This window comes from Rutilus rutilus (assembly GCF_951802725.1).
Source record: "Rutilus rutilus genome assembly, chromosome: 7".
NCBI lineage: Eukaryota > Metazoa > Chordata > Actinopteri > Cypriniformes > Leuciscidae > Rutilus > Rutilus rutilus.
Genome location: NC_140221.1, coordinates 35,871,387 through 35,884,434, shown reverse-complemented (window position 1 = coordinate 35,884,434; position 13,048 = coordinate 35,871,387). Strand labels below are relative to the sequence as shown.

The following is a 13,048-nucleotide window of genomic DNA, read 5'->3' as shown; positions in this document are numbered from 1 at the left end:
TGCATATATTCAGATGTATGGCATAGTTGAGCATGTTTTTGACCATTTAAAGTAGCTCACAAGTTATTTTTATAATCTGTCATAATTTACCCTCATGTCATTCCAAACATTTAATGAGAACCTATTTTGAAGCATTTTTGCCCTCCCACAACCCTGTGCAGAGGATTAAGCTGTTTGGAGAATGGATGGATGTTTTTGCCCATAGAATGCAATCAAATGGGTCGAAAACAACATTTGACTCCTCTGACTTTCAATGCTTGGACCAAAAAAAAAAAAAAAAAAGCTACTATCTTCTTTTGTGTTGGGTGAATTATTACTTTGAGGAGCCACTTCATGTTCCTGGATTGCACTGAAGTATGATTGATCACAGTAATTCTGCATCATCCAGATCCGACATTGTTGTGATATGTCACTCTTTTGTATGAAAGAGTCCTAGTTTTGGCGAACCAATCAAATGTCATGAAGTATATTTTAGATTGCGCTTTACAGTATATTGCTTCTTGTTTGTGTTATGGGATATCATAGCACTATAGTGAGCTCTGCTGAATACTGTAAGGATGCAAATTTCAGCAGATATGTAGTTGTTCATCGGGGTATACATACAGAAAGATATTTGCACACAGTACATGCTTTTCACTGTATACATATACCTACAACATACCCTGTGGTTTTCTGATCTCAGCAGATATTTTTAGTGAGTTTCATGTTTGTGGTTTGGAGCTCTTAGGAACATTCAATATTCTTTCAGAGCCATTCTGGTATGGTTTGGTTTTGGCAGTTTGGTCACACTCCAGATGAAAGGTGAATGTTTGAGGGAATATTTGCCCTGTGGAGTAGGTTTCATCTAAGAATTAGCAATATACAGGTTAAAGTCACAGAAACCCTTTAAACCAGGGCTATTCAATTGGCAGCCCGCAAGCCAAATCCGGTTCACCAACTGTCTCCATCCGGCCCGAGGGCACCCCCACCTCCCTCCTCCTATTTTCCTGAAGGTGCGGCTAAATTGATACGTGGCGGCAGTGGTGCCTGCAGCTGTACGGCTACGCACTGTGCGTCCCGTATCTATGTCGACTGAACCAGCGATTCCAATCATTTATGAATCAATCCTTCTTTTGAGTCGATTCTTTCTTTTCGGTAAATTGGCCAAACGCGCTTGCATAACAGTCTGAATTAATGATTAAACGATAGTTTTGTGAAACGGCCGTTACATTCCCAACTAGACTGACGAGGAACACAGGAGAAACATTGTGCCATGAACAAAGTTAGAAGACTTTTAAATCCCCAAATTACCACCTTTACAAACATTTAGCATGAATGTACTGTAGCAACACTGACTGTATTTACCATGGTTTGGGCAGAAATGTGAAATACTATGTTATTAATATATATTGTATTAGATTCATTAGGTGGGTAAGGGAATATAATTTATGTTATACATGTTATACATATGGCAGTTTCTTTGTGAAGGTGTACTGTATGTATAGTTTTTAGCAGTGTTTATGCTTCTGCTTTTTTAAACATATAGGGCCCTATTTTAACGATCTGAAACGCAAGTGTCAAAGCGCAAAGCGCAAGTAACTTTGTGGGCGGGTCTTGGCGCTGTTGCTATTTTCCCGGCGGGATAAATGACTCTTGCGCCTGGCGCAAATCTAAAAGGGGTTGGTCTGAAGTAGCTTCATTATTCATAGGTGTGGTTTGGGCGTAACGTGAAATAAACCAATCAGAGCGACATCTCACATACCCTTTAAGAGCAGGCGCGCTTGTTCTAAAGTGGATTCCTATTATAACGGCGGATTTGCCAGGCGTACGCGAGGAGCGTTCACAGCCGAGGAGACCGACGTTCCCGTCAGGGATGTTGGGGATGGAGAAACACACCCAAATTAACTTCGGTTAAACAGGCGTATGATAATTTGGGTAAATGTGTAAGCTAGATGTATGCTTTTATAATAAACTATCTATCTATCTATCTATCTATCTATCGATCTATCGATCTATTTATCTTTCGTAATAATGTATGATTTGCAAAAATGATAACTGCTGCGTCTGTGTGTAGATGAGAGAATCAAAGTGTATGAGCGTTGTGCACACGCTACATTGATTAAGGTCAAGCATGCGCTCTTAAAATAGCATATGAATAACATGCGCAACGCGCCACTGACTTTAAACTGTTTTTTTTCGGTTAGTGGCGCAATTGTTTTCTAAACCTGTAAAATAGCATGAGGGAACGTTTGCGCCGGAACACGCCTCCTCTTTGCGCTGAACCGCCCCGGGGAGCGCAAGTGTATTTCTTAGTTAACCGACGTGCTTCTGTGGAGGGAAAAGTCCGCTTTGCGCGGGTGCAAAATAGGAATGATACATGCGTCCGTGTACAAAGTCAATTGCGCTGGGTGCAAGATAGGGCCCATACAGTCAAGCCAAAATTTATTCAGACTCCTTCAACATTTCTCACATTATCACAGTTTATTCACTATAGTTTAGACAATGGTAATAAAATATAACAAGAACTCAGAGTTATCAAATCAGTTGATATTTCACTGGTTTTGGCCATCCTTCTGTTAGACTGTCTCACAAGTGAATTAGGTTGAATAGCTGTCAGCTGTTAAATTAGATAATTCTAATTTAGGTCCACCAGTTACCAAGCAATGCTTAATTTTGTTCAGTCTGTGGTATAAAAAGGTTGCAGTAGCAAAAAAAACTCTTAAGCAAAACATGATCAGGTCAAAGTGTCTGGATAATTTTTGGTCCCAAAATTTTTATCAATTTTACTGGTAGTCCACTGTATGAAGAATTATTGGGTGTAATATGTCACAGTTTACTTTATTTTGCTATCCTATATATATATATATATATATATATATATATATATATATATATATATATATATATATATGTGTGTGTGTATTTTAATTATATTCACTTATTATTTACTTCATATTAATTTACAGCTATTAATAATTTTTTTATATTACATTTTTATATTACCTATCTTATATAGGTAATATATAAATTACTCTTATCTATTACTTTTTATATGTATGTTACAATGACAAAGCTGCAATACATTTTGAAATATTTTACAATTCTTTCTCTTCTCTAGATGCTTCATATCATCTTGTGCACTCCTCTTCAGAGGACACAGATCAAGACCTCACCGTTTCTTCCCAATTGCCTGAAGTTCATCCACTTTACCTCCCTTTGGCTGCTCTTTCCCTGAAAGAGAAAAGGAGACCCCGGCCCTTTCAAACTGATATGCCGTCGACAGAAGGCGCCTACAGCTGTGGAACACTGGATTCCTTTTCATCTCGTTCCAGTGCTTCTGTGAGTATGCTGGGAGTTGGGGATCTCAGCCAATCACGGGATCGATGCCTCTCTGAGCCTTCCATGTTTTTTTCCACACCCCAAACATCGGCACCGACTCATACCCCTGTTATCCGCCAATCCAGCTATGATGCCGCTGTAATAGACAGCAGAAATGAGCAGTCACAAGGCTCCATGGGGCTGAGCCCAGAACAACAATCACACAATTCTGGAATGGGTACCAGGCGACGACGTTACACTTTTTGGAAGTCGCCACAAATCCCCACACGCTTCCGTCATCCTGCACAGAGATTAGCCAGCATGTCGAGTCTGTCATCTACAACTACTTCTTCGCTCAGTTCATTGGATAGTACGTTGTCCCTTAGCTCTGCCGATCCAATCCCCAGCCCTCAAGATACACAGTCCCGGCCTTTTCTTTTCGGAGCTGCTGCGAGACTGCAGCCTCTCACACCTGAAATGTGCAGAAAGCGGTGGACAAGTACTTTTACTTACGAAGAGGAAGAGGACGTTTGGAGAGAGAGAGATCACGAGACTGAAAATGAGAAAGAGAGTGAATTTGAAGCATCTTTTCATGACTGTTGTGATGAAGAGAAAGTGAAGGATGGAGAAAGACCCGAGGGTGAGGATGCCATGAGCTGTGAGTCCTTCAGTGATGTTCATGAGGTTAAAGATGCAACAAGACAATCTGTGTCTATGTGCAGCGTGAAGTTTAGTGTGAATCCATTACAACCCTCTGCCGCATACCAGATAGAGCCCAATCTTGATATAAACTCGCAAGCGATTTCACTGAATCCCTCCAGTGTATGGACAGTCCCACTGACGAATCAGGTTGGCAATGATATACAGGAATCCCAGGTGACTCAAACACTAACACACACACCCACAATGACACAAAAGCAATCCAGTACCAATGGAGAAAACTCTGTAAGTCAGCACCAGCTGGAGCGTAAAAAAAATGCTTCAGGTAGGCAGAAAGTGAGCAGAATGAAAATTACAGTCTTTCCTTTTGCTGGAAGAGTGATGCTAAAACATTCTAAAGTCACAGATCAAATTGCAAACATTCCAATGGATACAGAGCAGAAAGTTGAGCCAGGATTCAGTGTAGAAAAGGAGGGGAAAGTGCGAGAATCTGTTCAGGTACATATCCCACAGACACTGTTTTACGGTCATAATGTTCCGCTAGTGTTACTTTCTACACCACCACAGCAAATGTCAGTGCAGGTGAGGACACGTTGTACTCCCCCTGATGATGTTGGTGTGACAGATGCAGGTTTGTGTGATGAAGCTAATGTTAGCATTGTTGCAACTGATATTAGCAACGGAGTAAGCAGTTACCCAGCAGAGAATACCATTCAGAACGTCAAATGTTTTAGTCATAGCATGAGCACAGTTGATGATTTGCACAGCCCTGGCTCTATTACTGAACCCGCTAGCCCTGCTGTTAGCATTAGGCGTGGTTATAATGTTAACCCAAGTATAAAGCTTATTCACAGCAATGCTAATCAGAGTGTGGCCTATCCGAAACCCGCTAGCAAATCCTCAGGAACCTTTCGCCACACAATCTGTATCAAGCTCCCTGGCAGCAGAGGGATGGCTCAGAACAAGCCATTACCATAATTTAATCCTTCTGGTTATGTAATATTACGTGGAGTGTATGCAGCATTTGTTCTCAGTGTTTTTTTCGTAAGAACGAGGTTAGGTATAGAGTCTACAGGTTTTATGCAGTGCAGCAGGAATATGTGTTTTGTGTGTATTTGTGTGTTTGGAGTAGAGGCTAAAGGCATAAAATGAAAATGCACTTCCACAGGGATTGCACTGCATGGTGTGCCATTTCAAAGGCTTCTGCAGAGATGGCACACAGAGACGGGAGTGATGCAGTTGTGTGAATGGAACATTAACATCACAAAACTGAAAACAAAATAGACCAAAGCTTAAACCAAAGTAAATTAATATGATTTTGTTAAATTTTGTTAAATGTTAAGTCCAATATTTTATCCAACATAAGACAAAGGAGGTGGACAAAGGCTCTGGATGAGGAGATGGTGAAGGCCTGGAAACAGGCAGAGATGTCAGACAGATGGACCAGGGTGGAGTAGACGGTGGAAGTGTCCATAGAGGAGTGGATTGTGGTAGAATCCATGGATGAGTAGACGGGCGACGAGAGCCCAAAGCATAGTGGGAGGCAGCCAGGATGGGGTGGAACTGATGGAGGGAGGAGCCACGTGGAAACTTGAGCCAGACCAACTGAGGTGATGCAGGGAGATCCCAGGTGAAGTCCGATGGACCAAGAGCCCCGGCGACACCGATGGACACGGGGGCTGAGGCGGAGTCCCGGGAACGAGCGGTCAAGGTGGAGCCTGGGGGCTGATGGACCGAGGTGACGCCGGTGTGAACAAGTACCCCGGTGAAGCCTGAGGGATGGAGGAGTCGGAGGGCTGGAGGGCAGAACTCCCTGGCGCTGACTGACCCAGGTGGAACCAGTGGAATAAGGGAGCCCTATGAAGACGACGGCCCCCATGCGGATTGGTCGACGGTCCAAGGTGGAGCTGTGGGCTCAGATGGACGAGGTGGAGCCAGGGAATCCCTATGCCAGCATAGGCGTAATTTTCGGGTGGGACATGTCCCCACCACTTTTTGCCAGGGGCGATATTGTCCCCACCACTTTTTAAAACATCTCGCAGCACGAATGTACCAATTCTACAAATAAATAAAACATCTCCAGTTAACTGGCAGAGCATTCATTTAGTTTGTTTTTTCAATAAGAGACGATCTAGCGCTGAAATGTGTTTTTTAAATCATGTGATCAAAGTGCTCGTTGCCGCTGCGATCAGTGGCTCGGATACAGTGTTTTCTCGTGTGGCTCGCGCACAATGCCGCACTGTCTACACTCGGACGCGCGCTTCAATCCGTTGCGGATACTCTCTATTTGTTCTGGTGAAATCACAAAACACAATGCACACAAACGTGTCCCTGCTTGATATACAACCACTGATGAACATAATCGGTTTTGATGAGAAAAAAATATATATAAGAGAAAAAAAAAAGTATACGAGTGCGGATTAGAACCCTGAACCACTGACACACTTGGCGAAAGTTCTACCACTGGACCATTAAGATACACGTTTGTTAAATAGGCGGATCTATGTATGTATTCACATGAAAATTGTCCCACTGACAACATATATTAGGCTACATCTCATTAAACGACAAATTAAACCCCATGTAGCCTACTATTTAAATCGATTGCTGGACATCATAATGTTATTGTACATATATCTGATTTAGCATTGTATTAGCAACCCCCACCCCACCTGTCCCACCCACTTTTTAAAACAAAGTTACGCCACTGCATGCCGGAGATAGTGACTCAAAGTCCCAAGGTGGATCCAGGTTGCATGGCGGAGCCACTGGATGAGCTAAAGGGGTGAGGAGAGCCAGCGGAGGTGGGCACGAAGAAGTGGCTGGCTTAGTTGAAACACACAGGGATGGTAGCGGCGAAGACAATATTGTGCTAGTTAGGAATTTCAGCAATGAAAATGATGATTCATTGATACGTGGAATTTCAAACAGCAGTAGAGGTTACATGGGTGGGAATCAGGGTGGGAAGCATTACCTCTGAACTCCAGTCTGTAAGCCAATCATTCTCCTCCAGCTCCACTAACACTCCCACTGACTCGGATGTAATGGCCGGCTCACACACCTGGTCAGCCGGGACCTCAGGCTTCTCTTCCTGAACGGACGAGGCTGCTGGCTCAGGCTCTATAGCGGGCATTGGCTGGGTTTCTCGGTCTGTGGTTGGCTCTGGCTCCATCTCCGCAGTGGGTGCTGGGTCTGGCTCTGGGGTCATGATGGATGGGAAGTGGGGTTGGACGCTGGCAGTTGGATCCTCAACTACCTCACTCACTATAAAAGAAGATCCTTCCACCCATAAGGCAAAGTTGATATACTCAGCCAGGGTCCAGCAGGAGTTTCCTCTCGGCATCACCACCTGGCTTTGTCATCAAGTCCGACCCAGAACCCCTCCATGAGCATGATGTCACTGCTGGCGGCCCAATGGCAGATGCTCAGATAATTCCAAAATACAAATTGTGGCATAGAAAATTCCCCATAGGCGCTACATTTATGGAGGTAATCTCCATTCCTTTATGGTCTGGTATTCCACAAAGTTGTTGCCCTGCTTCATGTTCTTTATCAATCAACTGTATGAAATGTAAGATGACCTGTAGGTCTGTGGCGGGGCTGTTCTGAAAAGGAACTGTGCCACCAGAGAATGCTGCTAAGTGGCTGCCTTCACTTTTTGTCTGAGCCAGGATCTGGCAATTCTCAAAGCATTTTTTATTACTTCACAATTTTGTATTATTATTTTTTAATGGCTGTATAACAGAGTAACACTAATGGACAAATTTAGTTAAAACAACATTTTGGCTGGAGTGGTCTGGTATAGGAAGCGCAGTGTCCAAGTGGCACATACAAAGAAAGCATAAGATTGAGACAGATAATTAAGACATAAGAAAAGATTATAAAAAACAGAGAAAGAATTTGTTTTGAATGCATGAACCACAACATTCATGTTGAAACAGAAAATCACCTGGCTCACGTGATGATGATCACGCTCTTGACAAAGGTTAAACAGTAGACGTCACAAAGTGCGTCACTATAGGAACAAAGTAGGTGGCAAGAGAAGGGACCTACTGTATGTGAAGATAGCAAAAAAAGGTATAACCCATGGAAGCTGAACAGCGTAAGATGCTGTGAGAAGAATATTAGATGACCAATAAGGAGGAACAAGGGAGTGAGATGTGTTTAGATGTTAGTGTGCATCGTGTAGATCCAGTGAAAGACATTAGTGGTGATGTTTTAAATAATCATATGGTTCAGAGTCATGTTTGTTTTTGTGCTCAGTGGGTAGCACTGCTCTTCCACAATCCGAAGACATGCAGCATAGGTGAATTGGAGAGACTGCAATCGTCAGTATAGCTGTGAGTGTGAATTATTTACACAATGGCAAGAAAATGTTTTCTTCATGCCTAATATGATGGAAATAAAGATCTAACTAGGATATTGACAACAATGAGGGTATCAACTTTTTGATACTTTCAACTTTCTTTTGAAAATGTACAGATTTTGTATATTTTTAAGTGGATGAAATGCGTTAAAGTTTCAAATCCATGTCTAATAATTAGGATATTTGTGTTGTTGTTTCCCACCAAAAACATCACTTTGCTGGAGTGAAAAAAAGTAATACTAAAAGTTAAAATTAATATTCACAAGAACCTGTGTTTGTTTTAAACATTTTGATTGCAGAAAAGAAACAAATGTTTCTTGATAAATTGGTATCTTTTCATGCTAGAATATTTAAAGGGATAGTTCACACACACACACACACACACACACACACACACACAAAATGCAATCATTTACTCACCCTCATGCCATTCCAAACCCATATGACATTCTCTCTTCTGCGCAATACAAAAGAAGATATCCTGAAAAATGTCAGCAAGTCTATTTAGATTTACAGAATTTGACACATTACGTCTGATTCTCCTGGTTCTGTATTTAATTCAGTTTTTCTGTCAGTGTAATGATAAATGATTGTGATCTGTCCATCCAAAGGTAACATGATGGATGCAGGAAGTGATGAGGAGTGTTATGGCTGACGGTGATTATGGCCTGCTGTAAAGATGAGGAAGAGGTATAGGGCTGTTTTTTTTAAGATGCCATCAAACTAGACTTTGTGCTCCATTTACTTCCATTCAAAATGTGAACACAGGAGAATAGAATTGCATGCTCCTGTCCTTGCCTAACTTTGGTGAGCACTGACCTATGAATTTGCCTAGTGAAAAGGTATTTTACCAACAAAAAAAAAGGATCTAAAGGTCACAGATTGACTTCTTAACTCAGTACATTTAATAATAACACTTTTAATTGAAATTTTTTATGTGTGATTTATTATTTATTAAAGACAAAAGAAATAGAGCATGATGTCATATCCTATTGCCCATTCAGTTCAAGTCATTTCAGATGTTCAAAACTATTATGAAGCAAAGGAGCCAACTGCATTTGGCTGCTATTCTCACCCCCTCTCTGAGACATGTAAATAGCTTCTTTAGGCGTTTCTGATGAGCTCTAAATGTCCGCAGCTGTTTCTCTTGTCACACGATGAGTTGTTCTCAATCGGAAGGCTAAGTCCAATATGGCTGCATTGCTCGGCTGCCAGGTCAAACTCAAAGGACATCCCAATTTAAAGGATCCTTTGAAGGCAGCCTTCATTTGTGTTCTTCATTCTGCCTGTTTTGAGGAATGCATCAAGTGTATCCTTTGTATCCTCCAATCCCACAAACACAATTCGTTGCACACATTTCAATTCACAATAAAAGAATTAGCTTGTCCAATTTCACTATGTAATGCAAGAAAAAAAAAAAGATGACAAAAACATAAAGGCATTGTTTTCTTTTGTTTTGTTTTAAATTAATCAAATAATGCAAAACTGTGCATGATGTAAAATATTGGGAAACCACAGATGGTTGTTATTTACCTGTACTTCATTAATAGAAAGAAATATAATTTCAAATTATAATTTTAATAGTATTTCTGTGTAGTGACCATGGAGTGGAATCATTTATGACGAAGCCATGTGCACTTAGAATGTCTCATTCTTGCATTTAATGCTGTGGACTCTAATGTACAAGCCTCTGAAGGACTGGACTAAGGCCACAGCCTCACTATGGGTGCAGCCTTTTGTTTGAGAAGCACCCAACATTCCTCCTCAAAGATGGGCTTTTGTTGATCTGCTTAGACAGTGTGCGTGCAGTCTGAGATGTGTGTGCATTAACAGACACATGCATATATGTCAAAGTTCTGTTAATGAATCATTAGCTGAGACAAATGATAAGTAGCTGAGATTTTGAACACGTCTCACATTTAACACTGCCCCCTACTATTGCTCAAAAGCTGTGTGTACGTTAATGTTTTTATTATGTGTAAGTTATTCATATGTGGTTTTCTCCTGATATTCCTCATTAGTCTACTGTATAATCCAAAGCAACAGAAAGTGGGGAGTTGCAAAGGTAACAGCAGGTGAAGAGTAAATCAATCTACACACTAATTCTTTCAACAGTCTTTATACATGGGTTTTTTTTTCACCTAATTCAAGACTGTTAAAATGTATATCACGTGTTCTTTATCTGGGTGGTTTTCATGTATTTAAACAAGTTATTGTGCTTTCATTTGTTTTGTAAATGTAAACACCATTATCACAGATTTTATATTTAAAAACACAATGTGTGAATTGTGCTCTGCTGCAGTTGTAACTGCTTTTACAGGTAGGATATATATATATATATACAATAACTACTTGATCAAACATGTACACGTGTTAAAATAAATTCTAAAATCCATGTTATAGCTGGTTTTAAGATCTAGAGCTCATTTTCTTTAGTTTTTTTTTTTTCTTTATTCAAACAAGAACCAAATGTGCTTTTAAAAAAATATATATTTTTAAAGACAATGTAAAACCATCATCTGAAAGACAAAATGTTCCGAAAAATGTGATGTGTTTAAGAGACCTCTGTAAATAGATTGCAGGATGTGCTTAAAAACATCTTTGGTTAGCATTTATGGTTAGCAGAATGACACTTTTTCTGACAATTTGTTTTAAAAACATTCCTATAGCGCAAACAGTATATAGTGCATGTCACTAGCAACACCAAGTTTATGGGTTCGTTTCCCAGGGAATGCATGAACTGATAAAAAAAAAAAAAAACTGTATACCTTGAATGTGATTTTTCAAGTCACTTTAGATAAAAGCATCAACCAAGTGCATGTAAAGTTAAAATAAATGTAACGTTAAAGAAGATAGTACATACTGGCTTTATCATAAGCATGAGTTTACGACTCAGACATTGCGTGCTCCCCCTTAATTCGTAATTATGGCTGGGAAGCTCTGAGATCATTTTGATAACCAAGTTGATAGAATCCTTATCTTTAAAACATAGTGGTTGTATGGTTTCTGTACTAATGCAAAGTTTTATAAATGTTTTCATGCACAGATATCTTGTTAGCATTTGCTGTTTCGGTCATATACATTTTTATATCTTAACAACTATTTGATGCATATTGAATTTTTCTTTCCTATTTTTTTTTCCTATTAACAAAAATAAAATAAAAATAAAATAAAATAAAATAAAATTAAAATTAAAATTAAAATAAAATAAAATAAAATAAAATAAAATAAAATAAAATAAAATAAAATAAAATAAAAATAAAATAAAATAAAATAAAATAAAATAAAATAAAAATAAAACACGCTTCTGTGACACTGAATTGGTGTCTAGTTCAGTGGGACAAAACACTTGAATTGTAATAACCGAAGGTGTTGAGAGCACCTTCGGTGTGTAGCCGCGTCTGGGTATGAGTCTGACCATGCAATCATCCGGTCCGAACTGCATACATTCACTGTTCACTGACAGGGCATGCAAGTCTCCCACTCGTTTCCCGCAGGCTAGCGCGAGCAGAAGTGCCATCTTAACCGAGAGCACTTTAAGGTTGCTAGATTCGGCTGGCTCGAAGGGTGGGTCGAAGAGTGCACTGAGCACTAACGATAGGTCCCAAACTGGCATCTGGCGAAGGCGGGGAGGATTTAGCCGCCTTGCCCCCCGGAGAAAGCTCGTTATCAGGGGGTGCTTCCCCACCGAATGGCCATCTAGTGTGTCACGAAAAGCGGCGATAGCAGCTACGTAAACTTTCGCTTTAGACGGGGAGCTGCCAGCGTCCAGACGTTCCTGCAGGAAGGTCAGAATAATGGAAATCTCACAACCCTTGGGGTCTTCCCGTCTGCCAATACACCAGTTAGCAAACACCTTCCATTTCAGAGCATATAAGCGCCTTGTCGAAGGGGCTCTAGCTTCTGCTATCGTCTGCAGCACTCGCTATGATACTCCACATTGATCTGCCACACATGTAGGTCCCACAGCTCTAGGCTGGGGTGCCATATGGTGCCCCTCGCCTGGGATAAAAGGTCCCTTCTCGGCGGGACTCGCCATGGGGGGAGCTGCTACATGTTCACTAATTCCGGGAACCACGGCTGGTTGGGCCATTTGGTCGCTACCAGAATCAACGCACATCTCTCTTCCCTGATCTTTTGCAGCATTAGTGGCATTAATTTGACCGGGGGAAAAGCATACTTCTGCCCCTTGGGCCAGCGGTTCGACAGCGCGTCCCCTCCCAGGGGAGCTGTTGTCAGTCGATCTCCACTTTGCCAAAAAGATTCCAGATCATATTTATAGTTTGCGGGTGTAGCCTCCACTCTCCGTGTACAATGCCGTCCCAGAACAGCATGTCCACGCCGCAATTCAAACTGCCCGGTACGTGCACTGCTCGGATCGACAAAAGTATCCGATCCGTCCACAAGAGCAGCTGCCTCGCTAAGCCCTGCAGGGACCGCGAGCGCAACCCTCCCTGGCGATTGATATACGCAACCACCGCCATGTTGTCCGTTCTGATGAGAACATGACGGTCTTTCACGAACGGGAGGAAGCTCTGCAGAGCTAAACAAACCGCTTCCATCTCCAAGCAGTTTATATGCCAGCGCTTCTGGTCCCCTGCCCACTTACCGAAGCTCCCCAGCCTGATAGTGATGCATCCGTAGTGACCACCACCCGTCTGACCACTCTGCCCATAGCAGCACCCTGTTCGTACATGGTCGTGCCGGACCAAGGTGCCAGAGTCT

The 13,048-nt window shown here is 41.5% G+C and overlaps 1 protein-coding gene across 1 annotated transcript in view; it reads left to right on the top strand.

The window, feature by feature from the left end:
* arhgap20b (Rho GTPase activating protein 20b) overlaps nucleotides 1-6,327 on the top strand; it is a 49,067-nt gene extending 42,740 nt beyond the window's left edge. Inside the window, exon 15 of the mRNA XM_084415033.1 lies at nucleotides 3,098-6,327. Coding sequence (XP_084271159.1) covers nucleotides 3,098-4,935 — 1,838 coding nt within the window. The 3' untranslated portion in view covers nucleotides 4,936-6,327. The remainder of the gene's footprint in view (nucleotides 1-3,097) is intronic.
* The last annotated feature ends 6,721 nt before the right edge of the window (nucleotides 6,328-13,048 follow it).